This window comes from Canis aureus, chromosome 23 (genome assembly GCF_053574225.1).
Source record: "Canis aureus isolate CA01 chromosome 23, VMU_Caureus_v.1.0, whole genome shotgun sequence".
Lineage (NCBI taxonomy): Eukaryota > Metazoa > Chordata > Mammalia > Carnivora > Canidae > Canis > Canis aureus.
In genome coordinates this window covers 29921352-29942613 of record NC_135633.1, presented here as the reverse complement: position 1 = coordinate 29942613, position 21262 = coordinate 29921352, and the positions used below count along the sequence as shown (strand labels likewise).

The window sequence follows — 21262 nt, the reverse complement described above, 5'->3', positions numbered from 1 at the left end:
ATGCCACCTCTGACTCCCTTGGGCTCCTGGCCACCTGTGATCCCTTCCACCTCTGTCCACACTACGGTCACCCCCGCCACAGGGCCCAGGCCCGACTCTGCCCACTACCAGTGTTGGGAGCAGGACTTGGCAGGTTCTGTGAGGCTGTGGGCTGGACCCCTGGGAGCAAGGGAGGGCCAAGTGGCATGCAGGATTGGGCCGGACAAGTATCTATCTGCTGTGAGCCCTGGACCAAGCCCCACCCCAGGGCTGGGAGGTGACAGCTTTTCTGCTCCACGTACCTCTCTCTGGGGCACGGCCTTCTACACCTGCTATCACCTCTCACCCCTCAGCCCCTCACCCCGTCAGACCAGCTCCACCAGACACAGGACATAGCCCAGAACCATCTCCCTCCGGGGCACAACAAGAATTTCAGGTTTGCAGTCCCGGTGTACAAACAGGCATGCAGCAGGACAGTGGATCCAGGGCACCTTCTGCCCTCCTCTCCCACCCTGCTCGTCCGTCACCTCCCTCCTGGAATCTAAGACCACGGCAGGAATCGACCACCCACTGGCAAAAGGCCCAGAAAGAAGGCAGTCCCTTTGCCAGGAACAGGAAAAAAGGGCAGGTTCTTGGGACTAATGGCCACCCCGTGCTCCCTGTCTCATCCCGCAGCAATCCCGGCCTGCAAGGCGACCTGAGCATGTGCCCAGAAGGGAACCCCCTGCTGGAGGGGGCAGTGGGTACCCTGTCCCCACAGAGATGCAAAGGGGTCCCTGCCAAGGCCTGGGCTTGAGAGAGGAGGAAGCCCCTCATGTGTCCACACTGTCAGGAGTCCCTGAGTCATGCTGACAACCTCCTTCTCTTATCTCTCAGGCCAGCAGGCATTTACCAAACTGGAAAAACAGAAAAACAAAGAACCCAGAGGAAGGAGGAGGGTGTGGGCCTAGGGCAGGTGCCCTGGGTGGGGAAGGAGGTGGACGAGGCCCAGCCCCACCCACAGTCCACAAGAGATGAATCTCTCCAGGCAGGGCCAGCTCCAGGTCCCCGCCACAGGGCTCACAGGGAATGGGTGGGCAAGAGAGTGAGCCGGTCTGTCATCTGCCTCCCATAGGTGACGCCACAGACACCTCAAGTCATTTCAACCTCCAGAAACCGTGGTCAGCAAGAGCTAGCCTCCCCATTCACAGATGAAGCCACTGAGGCCAAGAGAGGGGGGGCGGCTTGTTCCAGGTCACGCCTCCGCAGACCCTCCTGTGAGGTAGGGGCGAGTCCATCTGGCTCAAAAACCAGCCTTCTCATTCCATTTTGGGAGAAAGCCAAAGGGAGGCCAGCAGGGAGAGAGGCCGAGGAGAGCCTCAAGAACAGAGAGGCCACGATACTGACCAATTTGATGAGAGGCGCTGAAGTTGGGATGGAAATGAAGGTGGCCTTCTCGAGGGCATGACCGGAAAGAGCTTTTTGCTCTATTTATAAACAGGCAGCTCACAGGCCCCAGGAAGGACTCCATAGAAACGCAGCTGCCTCAGGACAAAGTTCCATTTCACTGGCCAAGGACCAAGCAGCTGGGAGTTAATGGTCACCCGCTGGGCTGGCCTCGCCCCACCCACCTGAGGCAAGCCGGGCTGACTTCCTGCTCCACCAGCTGCCCCCCACACCCCGAACCCTCCCATCCTGACAGCGGAGTGACGGCCCGTCGGGTACACGAGCCCCATACCACCCAGCAAGCACTGCGTCCACATCCACCCACCATCTCACCCTGCTCCGCACTGTCACCTCCTTACCCCACCCCACCATGTGGCCTGGCTTTGAACTGCCTCCCGAACCCAGAACTGACCCCTCTCTGCCACCCCCGGGCTGCACTCAGACATCTCCCTGTCAATACCAATCACCACAAGCTGTCTGTCACCCGCCTTCACATGCAGGGCAGGGCAGCTCTGCTCCTCCTCTTCCAGGGTCCAGAAAGGACCAGACACCACAACCCAGGGAGGAAGGCCGTGAGGGAGGGGGCAACATGGCAGGACTCTCGAACTGGCAAGGAAAGAAAGGGGCCCAGAGAGGGCAGGTGACTCCACCAGGATCACACAGCAGGGAGATACTGAGTCCAGGCAGGGGGGTGTTTCCTCCTCTCACCACACAAAACCCAACCTTCCCCAGCCATGCCTCGCCAGCCTCCTTCCAGAGCCACAGATCTAAAAGGGTGCTGGCAAGAGGGCAGGACAAGGACAGCAAGGGGGTGGAGTGAGCAGGAGGCAGAGAGATCGAGTGTCTCCCCCACCACGCACACACCCAAGGCCTCACAAAGGCCCTTTGAGGCTGGCCTCCTTCCCCACCCGCCAGACAAAGGAGACAGAGGAAGGCGTGGGGGCAGGGGGCCTGAGAGGCAGGAATCTGGTGGCCAGGCCAGGAGGCTCCTGGGAGTTCCGGAGAATTGAGCTGTCGGGCAGAGGGCCAGGGCAGGCAGGACTCCGGGGTCCCGGCCTGGCTCAGTTACGGGCTCCCTCGGCCATCGGGGCCTGCGCCTTCCCCTCTTGGGCCTCAGCTTCTCTGCCTCTCAAGTACCTCGGTCCAAGGAAATACACAGGACTGAGTTGGAAGGGACTAGGATCATGGCCTAGGAGAGGAACAAGAAAACTGAATCCCAAATGTCTAGGAAGCTGCAGGGAACTCCACAAAACACAAATCTGCCCATCACACCCTGCCGATAGCCTCATGCCCCTGCCCTGGGGCTCCCACTGCCCCAGGGCACACCAGCCCCACCAACCCCAGGACCCAGGCTCCCTCACTCCCTATGCTCCCGCCAGGTCCCAAAGTCTCCTGCCTTTGCCACACAGTGCCTCCTCCCCCTTCGACCCTGAGATGCCTCCTCTGACTATTGGGTGGCAGGGCACAGCACAGTGCCCAGCACCAGAATCCCTCCTGTGTGACCAACTCAGCACCAGCAGCCACCCGGTCACCCAGGTCCCGGCGGCACCCACTCTCACACTTGGGAATTGGGGTTAAAGAAGATGGAATCATATCACGAGGCTGAACAACTCTGTTTAACACAGTCTAGCCTTGGCGACCAAGGCCGGGATTGTGGGGGCAAGGGGGTGGGGGTGGGGGGGAAGCAGCCAGAGAAATGTCACGGAGTCACCATTCTCAAGAGTAATGGTGACACTGCCTGTACTGGGCGCCAGGCGTGCTGCCAGCCTTGTTCACATGCCATCTCTTTTAATGCTCCCAACAACCCTATAAGGCACTATTATTTATTACTACTATTACTATTATCGATTAACTATCATAAATACTTTTCATTTGCAGCAAATGACTATTTCAAAACCATTATGATAATGTGTAAGCAAACTGCTTATGCTTAAATGTCACTCTACATTTCAGTACAGTAAAATATTTGCCTCAGTTTTAGCCCAAAACCACTCAGGGAGGAGGGTGGCAGGGCAGAGGGCCCCATTTTCCCCATGAGGAAGTTGAGGCCCAGGCAGAGGGCAAGATCCTGGCCGGGCAGGGGTGGCCACAGGATGAGGGCCCCTTCTCTGGCTCCCTATCCAGGGGGACCCCCCCGCCCCCGAGCAGCCCCCCAGGGCCTCAGGATGACCAGCTGCCGCCCTGTCCCCTGCAGACTGAGTGGGTCTGGACCTGCTCGCCTCAGCTCCCCTTGTGACCACTGACCTTGGGCCGCTTCCACCGGACAGTGGGCCCCGGGGTGCCCTTATAGTACAGCGAGTCATCGGTGGCCGGGAAGTTGGGATCCTCGAAGAGCACCTTCCGGCGCAGACAGGCCCGCTTCAGGGCGGAGTAGTTCTGGTCCTCGTAGGCCTTCACACACGAGAACATGGTGGCGGCTGCCCCCGCAGGGGAGGGCTAGGCGGGGACGCAGGTGGCTCCTGGGGCACCTGGGGGGACAGGAAGGTGAGAAGATCATCACTTACTGCGGCCTACTGAGCCAGGTGCCTCATGGGTGCCCCTGCCCGGCAGCCCTGTGAAGTGGTCACCCTCACCCTGTCCCCAGGCCAGGAATTGAGGCTCAGAGGCGCGGCTGCTCCATGCACGGCAAGGACGGGAACCAACTGACCTGACTTTGCGCCCCGAACTCTCTCATTTCTGATGCTCGGAGGCGATGCCAGCCCGCAGGCCAAGAGGCCAAGGGCTCAACCGCAGGCGCTCAGGGCTGCCTGGCCGCACCCGCCACCCCGTCCTTCGTCACCAGCCCTCCCGAGACCCCCTAGCGCTGGGTCGGACTCGCAGCCCACTCGGCAGCTCCCTGGCTGGTGCCACGCGCGTCCAGGCTTCTCTCCTCCAACTCCCCCCACTTAATCGGAAAGCACATTTCAGCCCCGTGTGGAGGGCGCCCCCCTTTGGCCATCGTTCACATTCATTCCAAGCCTCACCCCCAAGCACCGCCTGCTTCACTGCGTTTCTGGAATAAACATTTCCTCATGGCTCCTTAATCCTAGTGACCTAACCTCCCCCGAGCCCCCCCCCCCATCCCTCACTCGGTGGCCTCCCCATCTCTCACCGCAAAGGACTCTCCCTGATGGCTTCCCAGACTTCACGGAGTTTCACTCCTGAACACTCTCATCTCCCATCCCTGACCCCTCTCTCCCTCCCTTCTGCTCGCCTTCCCTGCCCAGATGACCCCATCTCCCCGTATTCAGCCTGGACCTCTTTTCTGGGCCCCTGACCCGCCCACCCCTGTGAGGGTCCCAGTCCCAAAGTGAACTCCTCCTCTCCCTCCACACCGCCCTTGGATTCCTGTCCCAGGAAGCGGGGCTGTAAAGCACCATCAGATCAGAAGCCCCAGAGAGCGGGGTCCACTTGGTTCGTCCCTCGAGAGCATGCAGCCCGATAGAGCCCAACACGGAAGGAGCGGCCCCTCTGCAGCGGCCCCCTTGTGCTTGTAGCCCTGTGCTAACCAAACACAGGGACTCAGGCTGGGCCTGGCTGGACCTGGACCGAGAGGGCCAGGAAGCCCTTGGGAGGAGGGGGTGGGTGGGGAGCAGCAGCTGGCAGGGCCTGACACAGGAGACGCCCTGACTCATGCTCAGATGGCCATGCATCTGGACCCACGGCCGCCGTATCTGAGACCTCATCTGGGTGCTGGCAGAGTTCCACACCCCCTGGGTCAGCTCACCCTGGGCCTGCCCACCAGGCCACAGGCCTTGACTTCTCAGCCCACCTGAGGGACCCCAAGGCAAGGCAGGCCAGCCTTTGGGGCGAACACAAGTCCGAGAGCAAGACTGATGTGGGTGCCAGTCCCAAATGCACCTTTCACCTGCTGTGTGGCCCTGAACAAGTGACTCACCCATTTTCTTGAGTCCCCATTTTCTCAGCTCCACAATGGGAATGCTGTTGCTTTAATAACTGGAAGGCGCCGTTATAATGAACCAAAGGTTGAGAAGACTGCTTAGCAGGCCAGAGGGAGCGGAAGGAGAAGAGGAGACAGGCCACCTCTCATTACCAAGAGAAGCTCCATCCCTCTGGCGCCTGCCGTGTGCAAAGCAGCCGGCAAGAAGTTCGTACAGGATTTGCAAAAGGCCCTGGGTAAGTCTTTCATTGTTTCCATTTTTTGGAAGAGAAAACTGAAGCTCAGTGAAGGGAGGCTTGTCCACGTCCCATGGCAGAGTCTAGGATTGAACACACATCCTTTGGTGCCTCCACCTTGGCCCGGTGACCCTGTGGCTAATGCCACACACCCTGACTGGTCCAGATTCATGGGAAGGAAAAGATGAGGGATTCAACAGAAGTGAGAAGCAGGGAGGGCAGGAGGTGAGGAGGGTGATGAGTTTGGAATCCACATGGGCAGCAGGAAGAGCAGGGAGGACTCACGGTCCCTGCCTGCCCAGGACACACTGTCATTTCACCTTCTGCCCCACATCCACATTGGGTCTGCTCTGCTGCTGTGTGACCTCAGCCCAACCACTTAACCTCTCTGGCCATCTCCCTCTGTCAGGAAGGCCCAGAACCCAGCCCCTCTCCCCCATCCTTCCAGTCTTCGGAGGCCTGATCGAAAGAGAAGAGGAGAGCCTGGAAAGCCAGCCCCTGGCTTCTGGCACACAGCCCCCCAGGGAGATTCATTAGCATCACAGTTTCCGGGAGGGCCTGCTCAGGAAGCAATTAAAGCTGCAGGAATTATATCAAAGAAGCTGAAAGCAGGATCCCAGAAATCAGCCCTAGCAATTCCCTGTCCAGAGCGCAGAGGGCCCAGGGAGGGGCAGCACGCTGGCCGAGGCTGCACACCCAGACCAGGGGAGAAGGAGGGTTCTCACAGCCCTCCCGGCCACACCCCGTGAACGCTCCAGAGGCTCTGCTCTCAGGAGGACAGAAGGGACGTGGGGACAGAGACAGGAAAGCATGGCTGGACCCAGGGCTGGCTGAAGGTCTGCCCCAGCTTGGCCACCTCTCCAGCTGCACCCCTGCCAGCAAGGCTGCCTGGCCTACTGAGGCCAGGCTCTTCCAGCCCGGGCCTTTGCACACACTGCACCTCTGCACTGCCCTCTCACTTTCCAGGGCCCCAGGGTCACCTCCCACTCCACCCACTGGGGTCACAGAGCCAAGAGCCTCTGAGCTTTGCCCTCTCCCAGTAGCTGCAGGCATCACCACTTAAGGCCGTGGTTAAACCAGGAGTCAGGAGCCCAGCTTCCAAACCCGGGGGCTCTTCTCTCTGGGCCTGAGCTTGGAGCACCGTGCTTGGCGCTTCCTGTTTCTGAACGTCTTCAGGGTGCACTGCAAGTGAGCGGGTATTAACAGGAAAGTCTGAGCTTCCTAGTCTTTCAGCCGGCCTCCTCCCTGGGCCCCTGCGGCCTCCTCCCTGGGCCCCTGCGGCCTCCTCCCTGGGCCCCTGCCGAGCTCACCCCACCCCCATCATTCTCCCTGCCAAGGTCTGGTGCTAAGAGCCCCTGGCAGTTCCCTACAGCTGTTTACTCAGGGCCTCCGCACACACTGTTCCTTCCACAAGTGCATGCATTCCCGGAGAACTCCTGGTCACCCTTCGAAGCTCAGCCCAAGGACTCCCTCCCACCTGCCCCTGCCCCCTCCAGTCCTGGAACCCTGTGATGATACCCATTACATAGTGCCCCACCCACGTAGGACCTGGCCAGCCCCCTCCAGCTCCTTTCTGTGGCCCCAGGGTCCAACACTGGGGCAGAAGTAAATCTGTGTTGAAAGAGCCAACGCAGGTGAGGTTGGAGTCCCTTCCTGGATGGGAGACAGACTCAAAGAGTGGCAGGGACCACCAAAGGGATCAGCTTTTTTGTGTCAGAGCCCAGAGCCACACCAGCTCTCAGGGCCCCTGAAGGCAGGGCCTGCCCATTCCTGCGGGACCAGGCCTCCAGGCCTCCCCACCACCACTCCTGCTGGCTAGGTGCCAGTGGGTGCCCATACCCCTGCTGTCCCAGGGGGCATCACAGCTCCTGCCCAGGCTTTCTCCATAGCAGCCGGCCCTTCTCCAGCTCTTGATGTGTTGGCTTTAGTTCCCGATGTCCTCCTAAGCTGTGTGACCCTGGAGAGACCATATCACCTCTCTGGTCTACATGGTCCTTGTCTGGAAAGAAAGAGCTAACATGCCAGGGTCTCTGGGAGGATCAAAGGAGACACTGCCACATGGAACCGCGTTCTGTATACTTGAACAGGGACGCCTGGGTGGCTCAGCGGTTGAGTGCCTGCCTTTGGCTCAGGGCATATCCCAGATTCCCGAGTTTGAGTCCCAAATCGGGCTCCTTGCATGGAGCCTGCTTCTCCCCCTGCCTGTGTCTCTGCCTCTCTATGTCTCTCATGAATAAATAAATTTAAAAATCCGAAAAAAAAAAAAAAGTGTATACTTGAACGCACTGTGCTTCTGAGGGAGGTCAGGACTGCTGTCGGGGGTCCACCTGTCATGTTTCCACACCCCTGCCAGGAGGGTAACGACAATTCTGGGTTCCCGTCCCCAAGGAACTCCATGGTCTGGTGTGGCCAAAAGACACAAGGCAGCATAGAATATGTCATTTCTGAGACTCCAGCAAGAGGGATGCAAGGAGGCCTCCATAAAGGCCTGGTCCCAGAAGCCAGCTGTTCTCGAGAGAAAGGCCATTCCAGACAGAGGGAACAGCTCCAGTAAAGTCTCAGAGGCAGGAAAGTGCAAGGTAATTCAGACCCAGCCTGGCACAGTGGGGCCTGCAGACTGAGCAGGGGATTGCTGACCTGGCTCAGAACAAGGGCCTGAGAGTGCTCACCAGGAAGCTCAGAGCAACCAGTTATCTGGCAGGTGAGTCAGACCAGAGCTTGAGCCCTGACCACACCACTTAATGCTGTGTCCTCAAGTGAGCTGTTAACCACTCTGAGTGGCTGTCAGCCACCTGGTTGTAGCTTCTCAGGTGACAGGGAAAGAAAGTGGCATCTGCCCCAGGCCTGCCCTACAAGACTCTCTGTCCTCACCTTGGAAATGCTGTATACCCACTTCCAGGAGGCCGTGGCCTAGTCTGCTGTTCCCTGGGCCTGCGGGAGGTGGTGTGGACTGCCCAGCTGTGCACAGGGTGGGGTAAGGGCTCATCTTGCAGCAGGTCACACTGACCCAACTGCAGGAGGGGGCTGGCACCACTGAGCCTTCCCTGGATGCTGCAGCCACCACACCCAGGGAGGAACAGGAGAGAGACGTTTAGTCCCATTTTATAGATGAGAGCTTCGAGGTACGAGTCCTAATTCTGCAGCCTCTTGGCTGGATCCCAAGCTTCTAGACTCTGTATCACACCGGGGCTTCCCAAAGCAGGGCCCCGGAACAACAGCGTGATCCCTTAGGGGGGTACTCCAATGTGTCAGTAAGAAAGCCTCTACCCATCCAGTTCTTTCTCGAGGACTTTCCCAAAGGGGACCTCGGTTCGGTCTAGAGGGTCTTCTATTCCTCACGGCCCCTGCCCACCCACCTGACAAAGGAGAAGGAGGCCTCATGTCCAGCACATCAGCACCTGGCGGAGAATGGACTTTTGGGCTGTTTTTACTTTATTTTTAAGATTCTATCAGCTGCCTTGTGGAGAGTAATGCTGACTTTCTGTTTAGTAGATGCACGGTTTCCTTTAAGAAATATTAAGGAAAAAGAAAGTTGATTTAAAGAAAGCAATGATGTTCCCAGTGGTGTAGGAGGGGCCTCTGCCATACAGAGCCCCGGGGGGCAGACTGCAGGTGAGGAAGGAGGCGGACAGCCCTCCAGGACCCGAGTGGGTCACACTGGCAGTTAACGAGACCCATCTTAAAGCTCTAATAATTTAAACAGTGTGGTACTAGCACAGGGGAGACAAACAGACCAGTGAAACAGAATAGAACAGGAGAGAAAGTCCAGAAAAAAGGCCACCAGGTGGACAACATGATGCCACAGTGCACTGGGGGAAAGACAGTCTTTTCCTTGAATGGTGCTGGGTTGACTGGTTTATCCATATGGAAACATTTGTCTTGACCCCTATACACAAAAAACTATTCAACATAGATTGCAAATCTAACCAAAAGGGAAAATGATAACGTTTTTTTAAAGAAAACATAAGAAAAAGAGCATGTCCAAATGGCCAATGAAGAAGAAAAAAAGCCCTTGAATTCACTATTCGTCAAAGAAATGCAAATTAAAACCACAGGGAGAAGGGCACCTGGCTGGCTCAGCAGGTAGAGCACGTGACCCTTAATCTCAGGGTCCTGAGTTCACACCCCACATGGGCATGGAGCCTACTTAAAAAAATAAAATGATAAAATAAAACCCTGATGAGATACCACTATAGCCCCCACCAGAATGGCTACAGTGAAAACCACCACCACACACACACACACACACACTCCTACAGCTCCTCTACACCAGGGGTAGAACTATGAATTGGTACAATCACTTTGCGAAAACATTTGACATACCTATTAAATCTGAACAAATGCATCATTCAGCAATTCTACTCCTAAGTATATACTGCATAGAAACATATGCACGTATACACCAGAAAACACATACAAGAACGTTTATCGCTGTAGTGTTTGTATAGCTGAAAATCAGGAAAAACTCCAATGTCCATCAACAAAAGAGGATAAATACGGTGTTGCGATGGAATAGTATCCAGCAATGAAAATGAGCAAATTATTGATCCATGCAACGCCACAGGTGGAGTTCCCAAGCATAACCATCTGCAAGAGAAGCCATACAGCAATCCCGTTTATATAAAATTGAAAAGCAGGCCTAACCCATCTATGGTAAACAAGAGACAGGAAAAAAAAAAAAAAAAGAAAAAAAAAAAAACAGGAGACAAGAGAGTGGTTATGTTTGGGGCAGTGACTGCAAGGGCCCCGAGGGGCCTTCCAGGATCTGCTAATACCACTTCTTGATCTGGGTGGTGGCTGCCAGGGTGCGGTCACTGGGCTGTGTGCCTGTGATTTATGCACTGTTCCACGGGGCAGTTATGCTTTAATAAAATGTTAAACAGAAAAGCCAGTGCAGTGCCCTGGGCAGAAGGGCTGGCTGAAGCTAGTGCCCCCAATCCTGCCAGTCCTGGGCCCCCATCAAGCTGGACAGTACAGCCCTGGAGGGTTCTGCCTGGCACCAGGGTGGGACAACCTAGGGTGGGGAGCAGGGAAGGAGCCCCGGGCTGGGGCCTGGCCTGGCCTCATTACACACGGGCTGTGTGCCCTTCTGCAAGCCTCCTCCTCTTCCTTTCAGGGCACTGTGGTTTTGACACCAGGAGTGCTCCAACCCAAGAGAGGGTCCCACAAGGGAAGGGTACCCCAACCAGGCACACACCTCCAGGGTTTCCTATCTGAGAAGGGGGTACCAGCTGGGGACCCCAAAAGACAATCTCGACCGCAGGCATGGAGCTCAGGGCGAGGAGCTGGGCTAACCCAGGGTGGCAGGGGGTGGTGGGAAAGAGGTCATAGGTGAGGCTCATCAGAGCCCAGTAGGGGTCCTGGAACACCAGCGAGAGACCGGGGTCCCTTCTGGGTGATGGAAAAGTGAGAAGGGTGCTGAGCAGGTGAGCGACGTGAGACCCAGCTGGCTGCCACATGGAGAATGCACTAGCAAAGTATAAGACTGGAGCAGAAGAACCAGAAGGCAGGCCACAGGACTCGAAATGACAGACTCACGTGTAAATGGAAAGCAAGCAGGTCCTTGAGCTCCTTGAGAGGGAGACTCAACTCCTCTTGGTGAGCAGCCAGTTGTGGGGGTTAAAGGGAGCCCACAGGAAGGCCTGCTGGGGGTCCCTCCTCTGAGCTGATTCCCCACACGCCACAGTGGGTGTCCATGATGCAGCACAGGCCCAGCAGAGGGGCTCCATCCGGTGCCAGCCGAAGCAGCCAGTGATGCCCCACACCCATGGCCCAGCAACCAAAGCCCCCCCATCTCCCCTCCTCGACCTCCCGCTACAGCCCACTCCAAGCCACAGGGCCCCCTCCCCTTTGCCAGCCACAAAGTCAAGGATGGGCCGATCAGCTGCATCTCATAATTTCGGGGACACAGACAATGCCAACATGCAGATCTTCGCTGACACCCATTCTGGGCTGGCCCTGAGCTGACAACGAGGGTCAGATCCTCCCGGCTGTCGCAAGGGAGGCACAGACAGACATGACACAAACGATGAACGAAGCCAGGCACTCAGCAGTCAGTGCTCCCCGGAGGAAGGCACGTTGCAGGCTGGCTTATAGCAACAGGAAGAACGGTGGTGTCTCTTCAAGATGGAACCAGAGCAAGGCTTGAAGGCTAGGCCAGAGCCGCAGGGGGCGCAGGGGGAGAGCAGCCAGGACGCACTCCAGATGGAGGGAAGGCAGGAGAGCACCGAGGAACAGCTGGAAGGCCCGGGTGTGGAGCCGGGGGCGGGGAAAGCTGGCAGGACCAGCTCTGCCAGGCTGGGATGCCAGGCTGCCAGGCTGGGGCTCCTACCAGGGCAGAGGGTAGCCCAGGTGGGGCGGAGGGGTGAGACCTAGGGGCAGATGCTGAGAAAAGGGTCTGTGGCCGAGGACCAGGCCAGGCCAGATGCCGGGGAGGGGCTGAACGGGAGAGCCCCAGGCTTTGGTGACCACCTGATTGCCTGCATGGTTTTGTTTTTAAAGATTTTATGTATTTATTCATGAAAGACACACAGAGAGAGGCAGAGGCACAGGCAGAGGGAGAAGCAGGCTCCCTGCAGGGAGCCGATGTAGGACTCGATCCCGGGACCTGGGATCACGACCTGAGCCAAAGGCAGACACTCAACCACTGAGCCACCCAGGCGTCCCTGCATGGTTTTGGATTTGTCGATGTATGCGTCCCCCTCATCCCACAGCCCGCCCCACTGTCCTCTAGCTCCGAGCTCCCGCATCACCAGCAAGCTCAAGGAGTCTATCTCTGTGCTCCAGGGGCTATATTTTGGCCTCCTGCGTGTACTAGGTGCTGAGGAAAGCGTGGTGGGGCGGGGAGGGAGTGCGTGTGGAGGGGAGCTGGGCCACCGCTTCACACTCGGGTTCACACTCGGGTTCACACTCCCGCTCCAGCAGCAGGGCCGGGGGCCGGGTGCAGTGAGTCACTCCAGCAACGCCAGGCGGCCTGGCACCAGGGCTGGGCAATCCTGTCTTTCTTCTCCACTCCCCTCCCCCGACCGTGTCCGTGTCCGATCCAGTCCCCACCCAGCTGCAGTGATCTCTCGAACACATAAACCCAACCACGTCACCCACTGCTCGCAGACTGGGGGGTCTGGAGGGCAGGGCCGGGCACACTTGGGGCACAGGGTCTCTCTCTGGGCCCAGGGTGCTGATGAACCCCCAGCAGTGCCTTTGAGGGAAAAGCTAGCTTTGAGGCTGGCTCTCTGTGTGGTCCTGGCTGAGTCCCCAGGCCTCTGCCCGCAGCTGGTCCTCACTGGGCCGTGGGTCCCTCCACAGGGAATCTCAGTAAGCAGGCAGACCTGAAAGGGGAACCCTCCACAAGGGGGGTTCCTGGGACCCTGCAGCCTGGGACCTGCTGGGCTGACAGCAGGAACGAGAAGAAGCCACACTCCTGGAGGCGGCAGCCCCTGGGCAGGGGATGGGCTCCAGGCACGCAAGCAGCTAGTCCCCCTGGTCTGTGCACTGAAAGTCCTGCATCCTGAGAGACCAGGGCAGCTGTCACCCTACCTTGGAGCTCCCAGTCCCGAACCACAACCTGTGGAGAATGTGCTGGAAAGAGGGGCAGGTGCAGCTGAGCGCCACCCACAGGGGCTGCTTCCTGTCCTCCCTGGGTGGGTGGGGGTAACACTCGGAGCTGCAGCTCATAGGCACTACCCACTCCCCACAAGGGAAACCACCTGACAAAATGAGACTTGATCAGGTAATTGAAGCCCCCTTGACTCCCCTGTGCCATGTGACCCTGCCCTCTCTGGCCTGTAGGTTGAATGGCTGGGAAGGGGACACCCCTTGCCTTTTTCAATCTGTTGGATTGTCACTGGGACAGCCCCTTTTCCTGCTTCCTGAACAGGCTGGCTATGCTTCTAGCACCACGTGCCCCTCAAGGCCCAAGCTGGAAACCTGCTGAAATGATACCCATTTCTCAGACAGGGAAGCGGACATTCAATCCTAGTTCAAGCTCCTGCTCAGCCTCACAAATGAGCTGTGCTATTTTCACTGCAGATGACGTCAAGGGGCTCAGAGAGGAAAGGGATGCATTCCAGACCGAGCCCCGGGCCTGTGTCATGTCAGAGTCCCGCTCCACCAGGCCCTCCATCCCTCCCTCAAACAAAGACAGTGACCTGCTCATCAGCCCTTGGGAGTTCGGCTCAGTGGGTGTTTCCCTTCCAACCTGCCCCCACACCTGCCCTGTGCCTGGTCAAGGGGCAGATGCGTCAGGCAGAGTTCCACCCAGGAGGTCAGCCTGGTGGAGGAGACACAGTGCCCCCAGTACCAAGCCGAGAGATCTGCTCCAAAAGGGCACTGATTCCTTCAGACAGGGCATGAAAGGCTCGTGGAGGAGGAGGCATCAAAGTAGGATCTCAAAGTGGGGAGCTGGGATTTCAAGAGGTATAAATGGAAGGTTAGGAGGAAGATGGAACACCCTAGGAAAAAGAAACCACTTAGGTAAGGCTGGAGGATGGGGTGCAGGGAAGAGGAAGAGGGAAGAAGGGACCAGCATAGAAACATTGCCAGACCGGGTTATGATAGTCCTGAAAGCCAGGCTGAGTCCTGGGGAGAGTGCCGGGGTCTGAGGCGGGCTCCTGCATGGCTCACGGCAAGGCGGAGTGGAGGCCAGGGCGCAGGCACACAGGCCAGAGCGTAGAAACAGCCACCGAGAGAGAAGCAGGGCCTGTATGGCATGGCCTTGGCTGTACGGAGGATACAGTGACCGACACTAAGGCAGGGTCCGCAGCACGCAGGCCAGAGGCTCTCTGACTGGGGGTCTCCTGGGGGCAGTAGGAGGCCCACATCGCCTCCTCAGATGGCAACGGCCTCTCCAGGCAGAGGGAGTAAGCAGCACCTGCAGCATCGGTGCACTGCTCTGCACCAGGTCATGTTCCCACCCATGGCAGTCTCCAGTGCCCTGGGGACGAAGTAGAGCCTCAGCACATCCCGTCCAGGTCCTCATCCTCATCCTCATATGGGGAGACAGTTGACCTCCTTGTGCCTCAGAGTTCTCGTCTGTAAAACCAAGGTCTTCTGCTCTATTGGCCGAGCTCTCCTCACACCTCTGCTCGAGGCAGGACTTAGCCTCACTGGCCTTACCATGCTCATCTGCAACATGGGGCTCCCACCAGGACCCAGCCCTCATAGGATGATGGTGGGGATCAAGTGACCATGCACAGCACTGGGTTTGTTGAATGAATGTCTGCAATGAGCTGTGCACCTCTCTGAAAGGCCTAACCTACTGCTGGGTGCAGGATGGGATCTGGTCACTGGGGCAACCTGTGGGGGCATGCCAGCACATTCCAAATATCCTTGAGCTCTGGCTACTATGGTCTCAGGCTGGGCTCTAGGGCCAGAGGTGCCATAACCCCAGGCTCTGCACACAAAAGCTCCTAGGCTGGGGAGAGACAGATGCTGAGCGTGGCCACATGGTGGAAGCCAGTGGCCAATGGGCACCTGGGAAGGAGATCTTTCAGAATGGCCTGCAGTGACACCGCAATTGGTCCCTATGGCAGGCTGAATAATGCCCCTTGCCAAATGTCAATGTCCTAATCCCTGGAACCTGAGAATGTTACCTTTTACAGCAAGAGACTTCACATATGTATTTAAGGGTCTCAAGTTGTGGAGATTATCCTGGATCATCCAGACGGGCCCTAAATGTGATCACAGGTGTCCTTATAGAAGGGAGGCAGAGGGCACCTGGGTGGTTCAGTCAGTTGAGTGTCTGCCTTCAGCTCAGGTCATGATCTCAAGGTCTTGGGATGGAGCCCCACATCAGGCTCCCTGCTCAGCAGGGAGCCTGCTTCTCCCTCTCTCGCCATCTCTCAAATAAATAGATAATATCTTAAATGAATAAAAGGGAGGCAGAGGGAGATATGAGCCTAGAAGAGGACAATGCAACAGGGCAACGGAAGGAGAGAGATTGGGGTCCTGAGGTCACAAGAATGCCAGCAGCCATCAGAAACTGGAAGAGACGAGGAACAGCCTCTCCTGGAGCCTCCAAAAGGAACCACCCTGCGAATACCATCTTAGTCCCATTAAGACTCAGTTCAGACTTTTGACCTCCAAACTGTCAGAGAATAAGATGGTGGTGTTTTCAGCCATTAAGTTTGCATTCATTGTTACTGCAGCAAGAGAAAACGAACGCTAACCCTGGAGAAGCTCATGGGCAGGCACGTGTGTGGCCTTGCACCTCTCTCCTGCTCAAGGGAGTGAATGAGTGAGCAAGCAAGCGAGGAAGAAGTTATGACACCCTGAATCACTTCAATGTAAAACAAAGTCACCCCAAACTTCGGTGTCTTAGTTCCTGCTACTGGTCACAAGCCACTCAGGATTGACCTCACCCCAACTGGCCTAAGTCACCCAGCAGCAGGCGGCACTGGGGTAGGGGCTGGCTGGGCAGCAGCAGGCAGATCAGGTCAGTGGGCTCTCTGCATTTGGTCCCCCAGGACGCAAGGCCCTGTAGCCACCCCCTGACCACCCCCCCACCCCCCACCCCCGCCCAGGGAAGGTTAGCTGAGTACCAATGGATGGGCTTTGTCTGCTCTGGTTGCAAGACCACAGACCCCACTGAGGCAGAAAACCACAGGCCACCACAGCCTCAACCACCAGCGCTCTCACACCCCAGAGCCCCGAGAAAGTTGGGGTCCCTAGCAAACATCTCTGAACAAGCAGAATGGGGAGCAGTAGCTCAGACAGCTGCGGCAAGCAAAGGCTCACATTCCATTAGCTTCCTGTGTTGGAGCATGAGGGCTGCCTTCCTACAACAGCCTGGATTAAAATCTCAAAGGGACTGAACCCATTTTGCCTTCAGTGAGCAGGGAAAAGTAGGCCCTGAGGCCAAGGAAGTCGGCAGCCTGGCCCAGCCAAATGCCATCCCAGGGTCTCATCCTCACCCCAGGGAGGAGACGCTACAAAACTGGGGTGGGGGGCGGTCCTTAAAGGTGAGGCCTGGGGGACCACTGCCAGCCAAGAACTGTTTGTTCTGAGCAGCAAGGGCAAGGCAGGAAGGGGCAGAAGAGGTCTCTAGGCAGGGCTTGAGGACTGGAAGAAAGGACCCTAAGGGCACTCAGAGCACTTGAGGAGGACGGCCTGGGTTGCTCAGTGGTTGAGCATCTGCCTTTGGCTCAGGTCATGATCCCAGGGTCCTGGAATCGAGTCCCACATCAGGCTCCCTGCATGGAGCCTGCTTCCCCCTCTGCCTATGTCTCTCTCTCTCTCTCTCTGTGTCTCTCATGAGTAAATAAATAAAATCTTTAAAATAAAATAATATAATAAAAAATAATAAAAAAATAAATCTACATATAACTTTTGACTCCCCGCAAAACCTTACTAAGAGCCCACAGTTAACCGGAAGCCTTACCAATAACATAAGCGGTTGATTAACACATATTTTGTTCGCTGTATGTATTATATACTGCAATCTTACAATAAACTCAGCTAGAAAAAAGATAGTATTATTAAGAAAACCATAAGGAAGAGAAAATACATTTACGTTATCGTCCTGTAAAAAAAATCCACGTACAAGTGGACCCGTGCAGTTCGAACCCACGTTGTTCAAGGATCAGCTGTACCATTAATTATAATGGCTATCAAACACCATGCACTTAGTATAGCCCTTTCGGTGACACGATCTACCTTAAACGTGGTCGGCCCCCGAGTCCCTGTCATTAGGCAGGATCTATCCTTGGGCACAGTCAAGGGCAGAGCCAGTCTCAGAGAAGAAGCCTGGATACAAGGACAGGCCCTGCAGGTAGGAGAGGGCACCTGCTTGCTGTTCGGGGACCAGGGCTTCAGGGCTGTCCCGAGAGACTGCGGTGAGGGCAGAAGCAGCCAGAAGGCCTGGAAGCAGTGTCCTGGATGTTGCCCCACAGTCCTCCCACAGCCAACTGTCCATCTCATTGCCTTCCCCCAGTGGTGGCCCCATCTCAGAAAGGGCTCCTCGACCTACTCTCCCTCTGTACGGGGTCCCTCTGAAAGAGGTCTCGGTGCAACCCTTTTGCCATGCACACCACCCCTGCTCTGGAATCTCTATCAGGTGCTCCTCCCTGTACCAAACCTAGGCCTTGGGAGGGGGGGTTGGGCGGAGGAGAGGCAGGGGAGAGGGGAGAGCGCCTCTCCCGGCTGCGGCCTCCTCCTCACTGGCCTCCACAGTAGCCCAGTGAACACAGAGCCAAAGATGGATGGCACTTGTCAGATGCACATCTGACCATCTGATGCGCCCCCTCCCCGCAGGGCTATCATTCCACTTCGCACCTCCACGCCTTTTCCCTAGACCTGCCCTGCCCTGCCCCTTCTCCTCTGCTTGGCGAACTTTTCACCCTCTGAGACCCAGCACTGGTGTATCTGCAGGGAAATCTCCCCCAGTGCCCAGGCAGGTCTCTGCCCTGGGCTCCAGCACTAGGCGCATGCGCAGGGGCTTATCTGTGGCCCCAACTGCCTCCTCACCAGTCAGAAGGGAAGTTCCTGGGGCAATGACCCCACCTCATTGTCCTGGCACCCAGCTCTGGCCTGGCCTGAGGCAGTCGCAGCTGGGTCCACCCCACCCTGCCCAGTACCCTCAGCCAAGAAAAGCAGTCAGGCCTCCCCACCCCTACCCCAGGGCTCTGGGGACCGGAGCAGGGACCAGTCCCAAAGATGCTGAAAGGTCTTAATCCTTGCAAGAGAACACAGTGCTTTCCCCAGGAGGCCTCACACTCTGGGTTGGCTGAGCCCTACCCACAAACCCCTCTCTTCCAGGAAGTCCACCCAGATTTTTCCCTCCCTAGAATATTAGGAATAGCTGACCTCAACACTTTGCTCTCCAACGCTGCTACAGGAAGAAGATTCTGACTTGAGAGCCAAACCCAGGTTCAAATTCTAGCTCAGCAGCCCTGAGAGACGAGGGAGCTCACTTAGCCCTCTGCCCCACCCTCTTCACCCCAGGGAGGGCTGGGAGGGGCTCAATCCCACTACATGAAATGAAACCTGGGCAGACTTGGCACCTCTTCATGATCTTCTGTTCTACTTCACCTCTGGACCCCAGGCAGGTGTCCCCAGGTCCCCAGCTCTGAGGGCTGGAGGCAGAGAAGCCCAAGATCCATTCTCTCCCAGATCTCCCCGGCCCCCTCTGACACACCCAAGCTCAGCAGCCCAAAAAAAGGCCCCTATCCAACCTGGGTGGAGGGTCGGCGAGGGAATCGGCCTGGCCTTGGCCCTGCCCCTTCCCCAAGCTTCCGGGGCGGGGGAGGCCGGGGGCACATCCAGGTGGGGAGGTGGAACCGAGCGGATGGCAGAGGGCTGAGCAGAGACCAGGAAAGGGGAACGGAGGTAGAGAAGGGACAGTCGGGTCCCGGGGGTTAAACCTCAGCGCGTCGGGACTAAGAATCAGGCTCCGGAGCGCCCACCCCAGGGGAGGTGGAAGACGCCCCGGGCCGCGGGGGGGGGGGGGGGGGGGCGGACCGTCGGAGCCTCTCCCCGCCCCCGCCTCGGGCCTCCAGGCCCGCGCTCACCTCCTTCCTCCCCCGCCTGGGGGTGCGCCCCCGCGCACCGATTCGTCTCCGCGGGCACGCACCGGCCCGCGCTGCGCCCGCACACGCACCTCCGACACACGCGAACGCGCGCTCGCACACGCCTCCCTCCGCGCAGCGCCTCCTACCTGCCCGGCTGGGACGCGGGGCACCGCGCGGGCACCGCACCCCGAGCTGCCGGCCTCGGGCTCGGGCCGGGATCGGCTGCGGCTGGCCCGGGGCTGGGGGCTCGCGCTCGGACTCCGGGGCTGCGCCCGCCCCGCCCCGCGGCCTCCGCCCACTTGGGGACAGAGGCGTGGTCTGCAGCGGGGCGGGCGGCCGGCACCGCTGCGCAGGCGAACTGGCGCGGAGCCGCGGGGCGAGCCCGCAGGGAGGTGGCCGCCGAGCTCCCGCCCGGGGTGGCCGGAGCCTGGGGCCAGCGCGGCTCGGCGCCCCCCCCCCCCCCCGCTCCATCGGGCCCCGCCCTCCCTCCTTCCCAGTCTCGCCCCGTGCGCCCCGGAGTATCTCGGGGAGCCCTCCGCGCCCCGCCAGGCCCGAGCCCAGGTCTGCCCGAGGTCGTGTGCCGCCCCGGAAGGCGCGCAGGCCGCCGAGCCGTGGCCATGCATCCTGCGGGGCGAGCCGTGCAAGGCCGAAACGGGACCGGGGAAAGAGGACTTGAGGCGAGCCCTGTGCCTTCCCCTCCGCCAAGGTTCAGGACGAGGATGGGGAACCGAGAGCCCCGGGAGGCTCGCGCAGAGGCCCTGACAGCCGGCCCCAGGCTCGGACTGAGCCTTCGCGCGTGTGTAACGGGGCTGCCGCAGGAGGGGCGTGTTTCTGGAGCAAGGTTGAGGAGGCTTGTGGGTGACCAACCCCGGCACAGCAGGGGCTCCGGGGAGACCTGCCTCCCCGGTCTGGGCACCCCAGGCCTGTGCCAGCCCACTTTGCAGATGGAGAAACTCGGCCCACTCACCGGGTTCTCAGTCTCGGTTAATCACCGCATTAACCTCTCGGGCACCCCGACTCGGGGCCACCACCACCTCGCAGTCTCGGTCCCAGGCTCCCCAGATGTTACACCCCGGAGGCAAGCTCCAGCGCCACCTCCCCACCCCCCGTCCGTCCCCCACCCCCAGTCCCGATCCAGCCTAGGAAGACTTTCAAATGTGCATCCGTGACCGGCCTCCCACAGAACAATGTTCCCAAACTGCCCCTGTGCCTGACTCCTTCACCGGTACCCCAGTACCCCACGGCTCGGCCCGTGCCCTGGCTGCAGCCTGCCGTGCTCCTCGCGAGGCCGCCCCCCCCCCCCCCCCAAACCTCGCTGGAGCTGCTCTGCGGCCGTCTGAAGGCTCTTCCTTCCCTCTCGGGGAGGCAAGTGCTGCTCCTCGGGCCTCCAGCGCCGGCGCCTCCATCGCCAGGCCCCACCCCCACCGCAGCACTCGACGCCACACCCCCCCTCCCGAGCGTTCCCACCCTGTTGTTTGTGCTTCTTTCCTGGCTCTGAACTCTCTCCCGGCCTCTTAGAGCTGGCGGTGGGGTCTCGGCCTCCCCGTGAGGTTGAGGGTCAAGCGCGGGGATGACGGTCATACTTGGTGACCGGGGTGCTCAGTCTGCCGGTTACTGGCTGAGTGATCCAGGCCAGTCCTCTATCCCTTTTCCTGTCTGTACACTGGGCTTTGGGCAGAAATGTGTGAGGATTAGGTAAAGGCCAGTCGTTAGGCGGAAGACGGCCCCATCATATAGGGTGTGGGGTCATGTCTGTTGCCTCGGCCTGCAAAAACAGTGGATGTTGGGTCCCCCTTTTGTTTTCAGAGTGTGGGGACCACAAAAAGAGTGTCAGGTGGTGATTCCAAGCATGAACTCTGGACTCGCTGCCTGGGCTGTCACATCAGCAGTGTGACCCTGGGCAAGCCACCTAACCTCTCTGCTTCAGTCATCTCCCTATAAAATCAGTGGAGTAGCCTTCATATCACAGAGTTGTGGGAATTTCATGGGCCATCCCTGTAAAGCCCCTGGAGTGGCTCCCTGGCTCAGAGTAAGTGCTCAGCACAGTTTAGGTGATGTTACGCTCATCCAGACCAACTTTTTGTGAAGACGCTGGGTCCTGAGAAGCAGAGACATGGCTAGTTAGAAGCCCAGGCATTCCAGAAGGTCAGAATTGCAAGGGCCCACTCTGAGCCCATCCCTGGCAGTTTCTGCCTTCTCTGACCGATGAGGAAAGAGGCCTAGAGAGAGACAGTGGC

At 58.4% G+C, this 21262-nt stretch overlaps 1 protein-coding gene across 6 annotated transcripts in view; it reads right to left on the bottom strand.

Annotated features, from left to right (window-relative positions):
* CAPN5 (calpain 5) overlaps nt 1-20463 on the bottom strand; it is a 52124-nt gene extending 31661 nt beyond the window's left edge. The window contains exons 1-2 of one of the 6 annotated variants that reach the window (XM_077867137.1): nt 20337-20463; nt 3649-3872 (exon numbers count right to left, since the gene is read on the bottom strand). In XM_077867137.1, coding sequence (XP_077723263.1) covers nt 3649-3813 — 165 coding nt within the window. In that variant the 5' untranslated portion in view covers nt 3814-3872; nt 20337-20463. The other 5 variants (XM_077867136.1, XM_077867138.1, XM_077867139.1 and 2 more) reach the window with 5 other exon arrangements.
* Nucleotides 20464-21262: the final 799 nt, after the last annotated feature.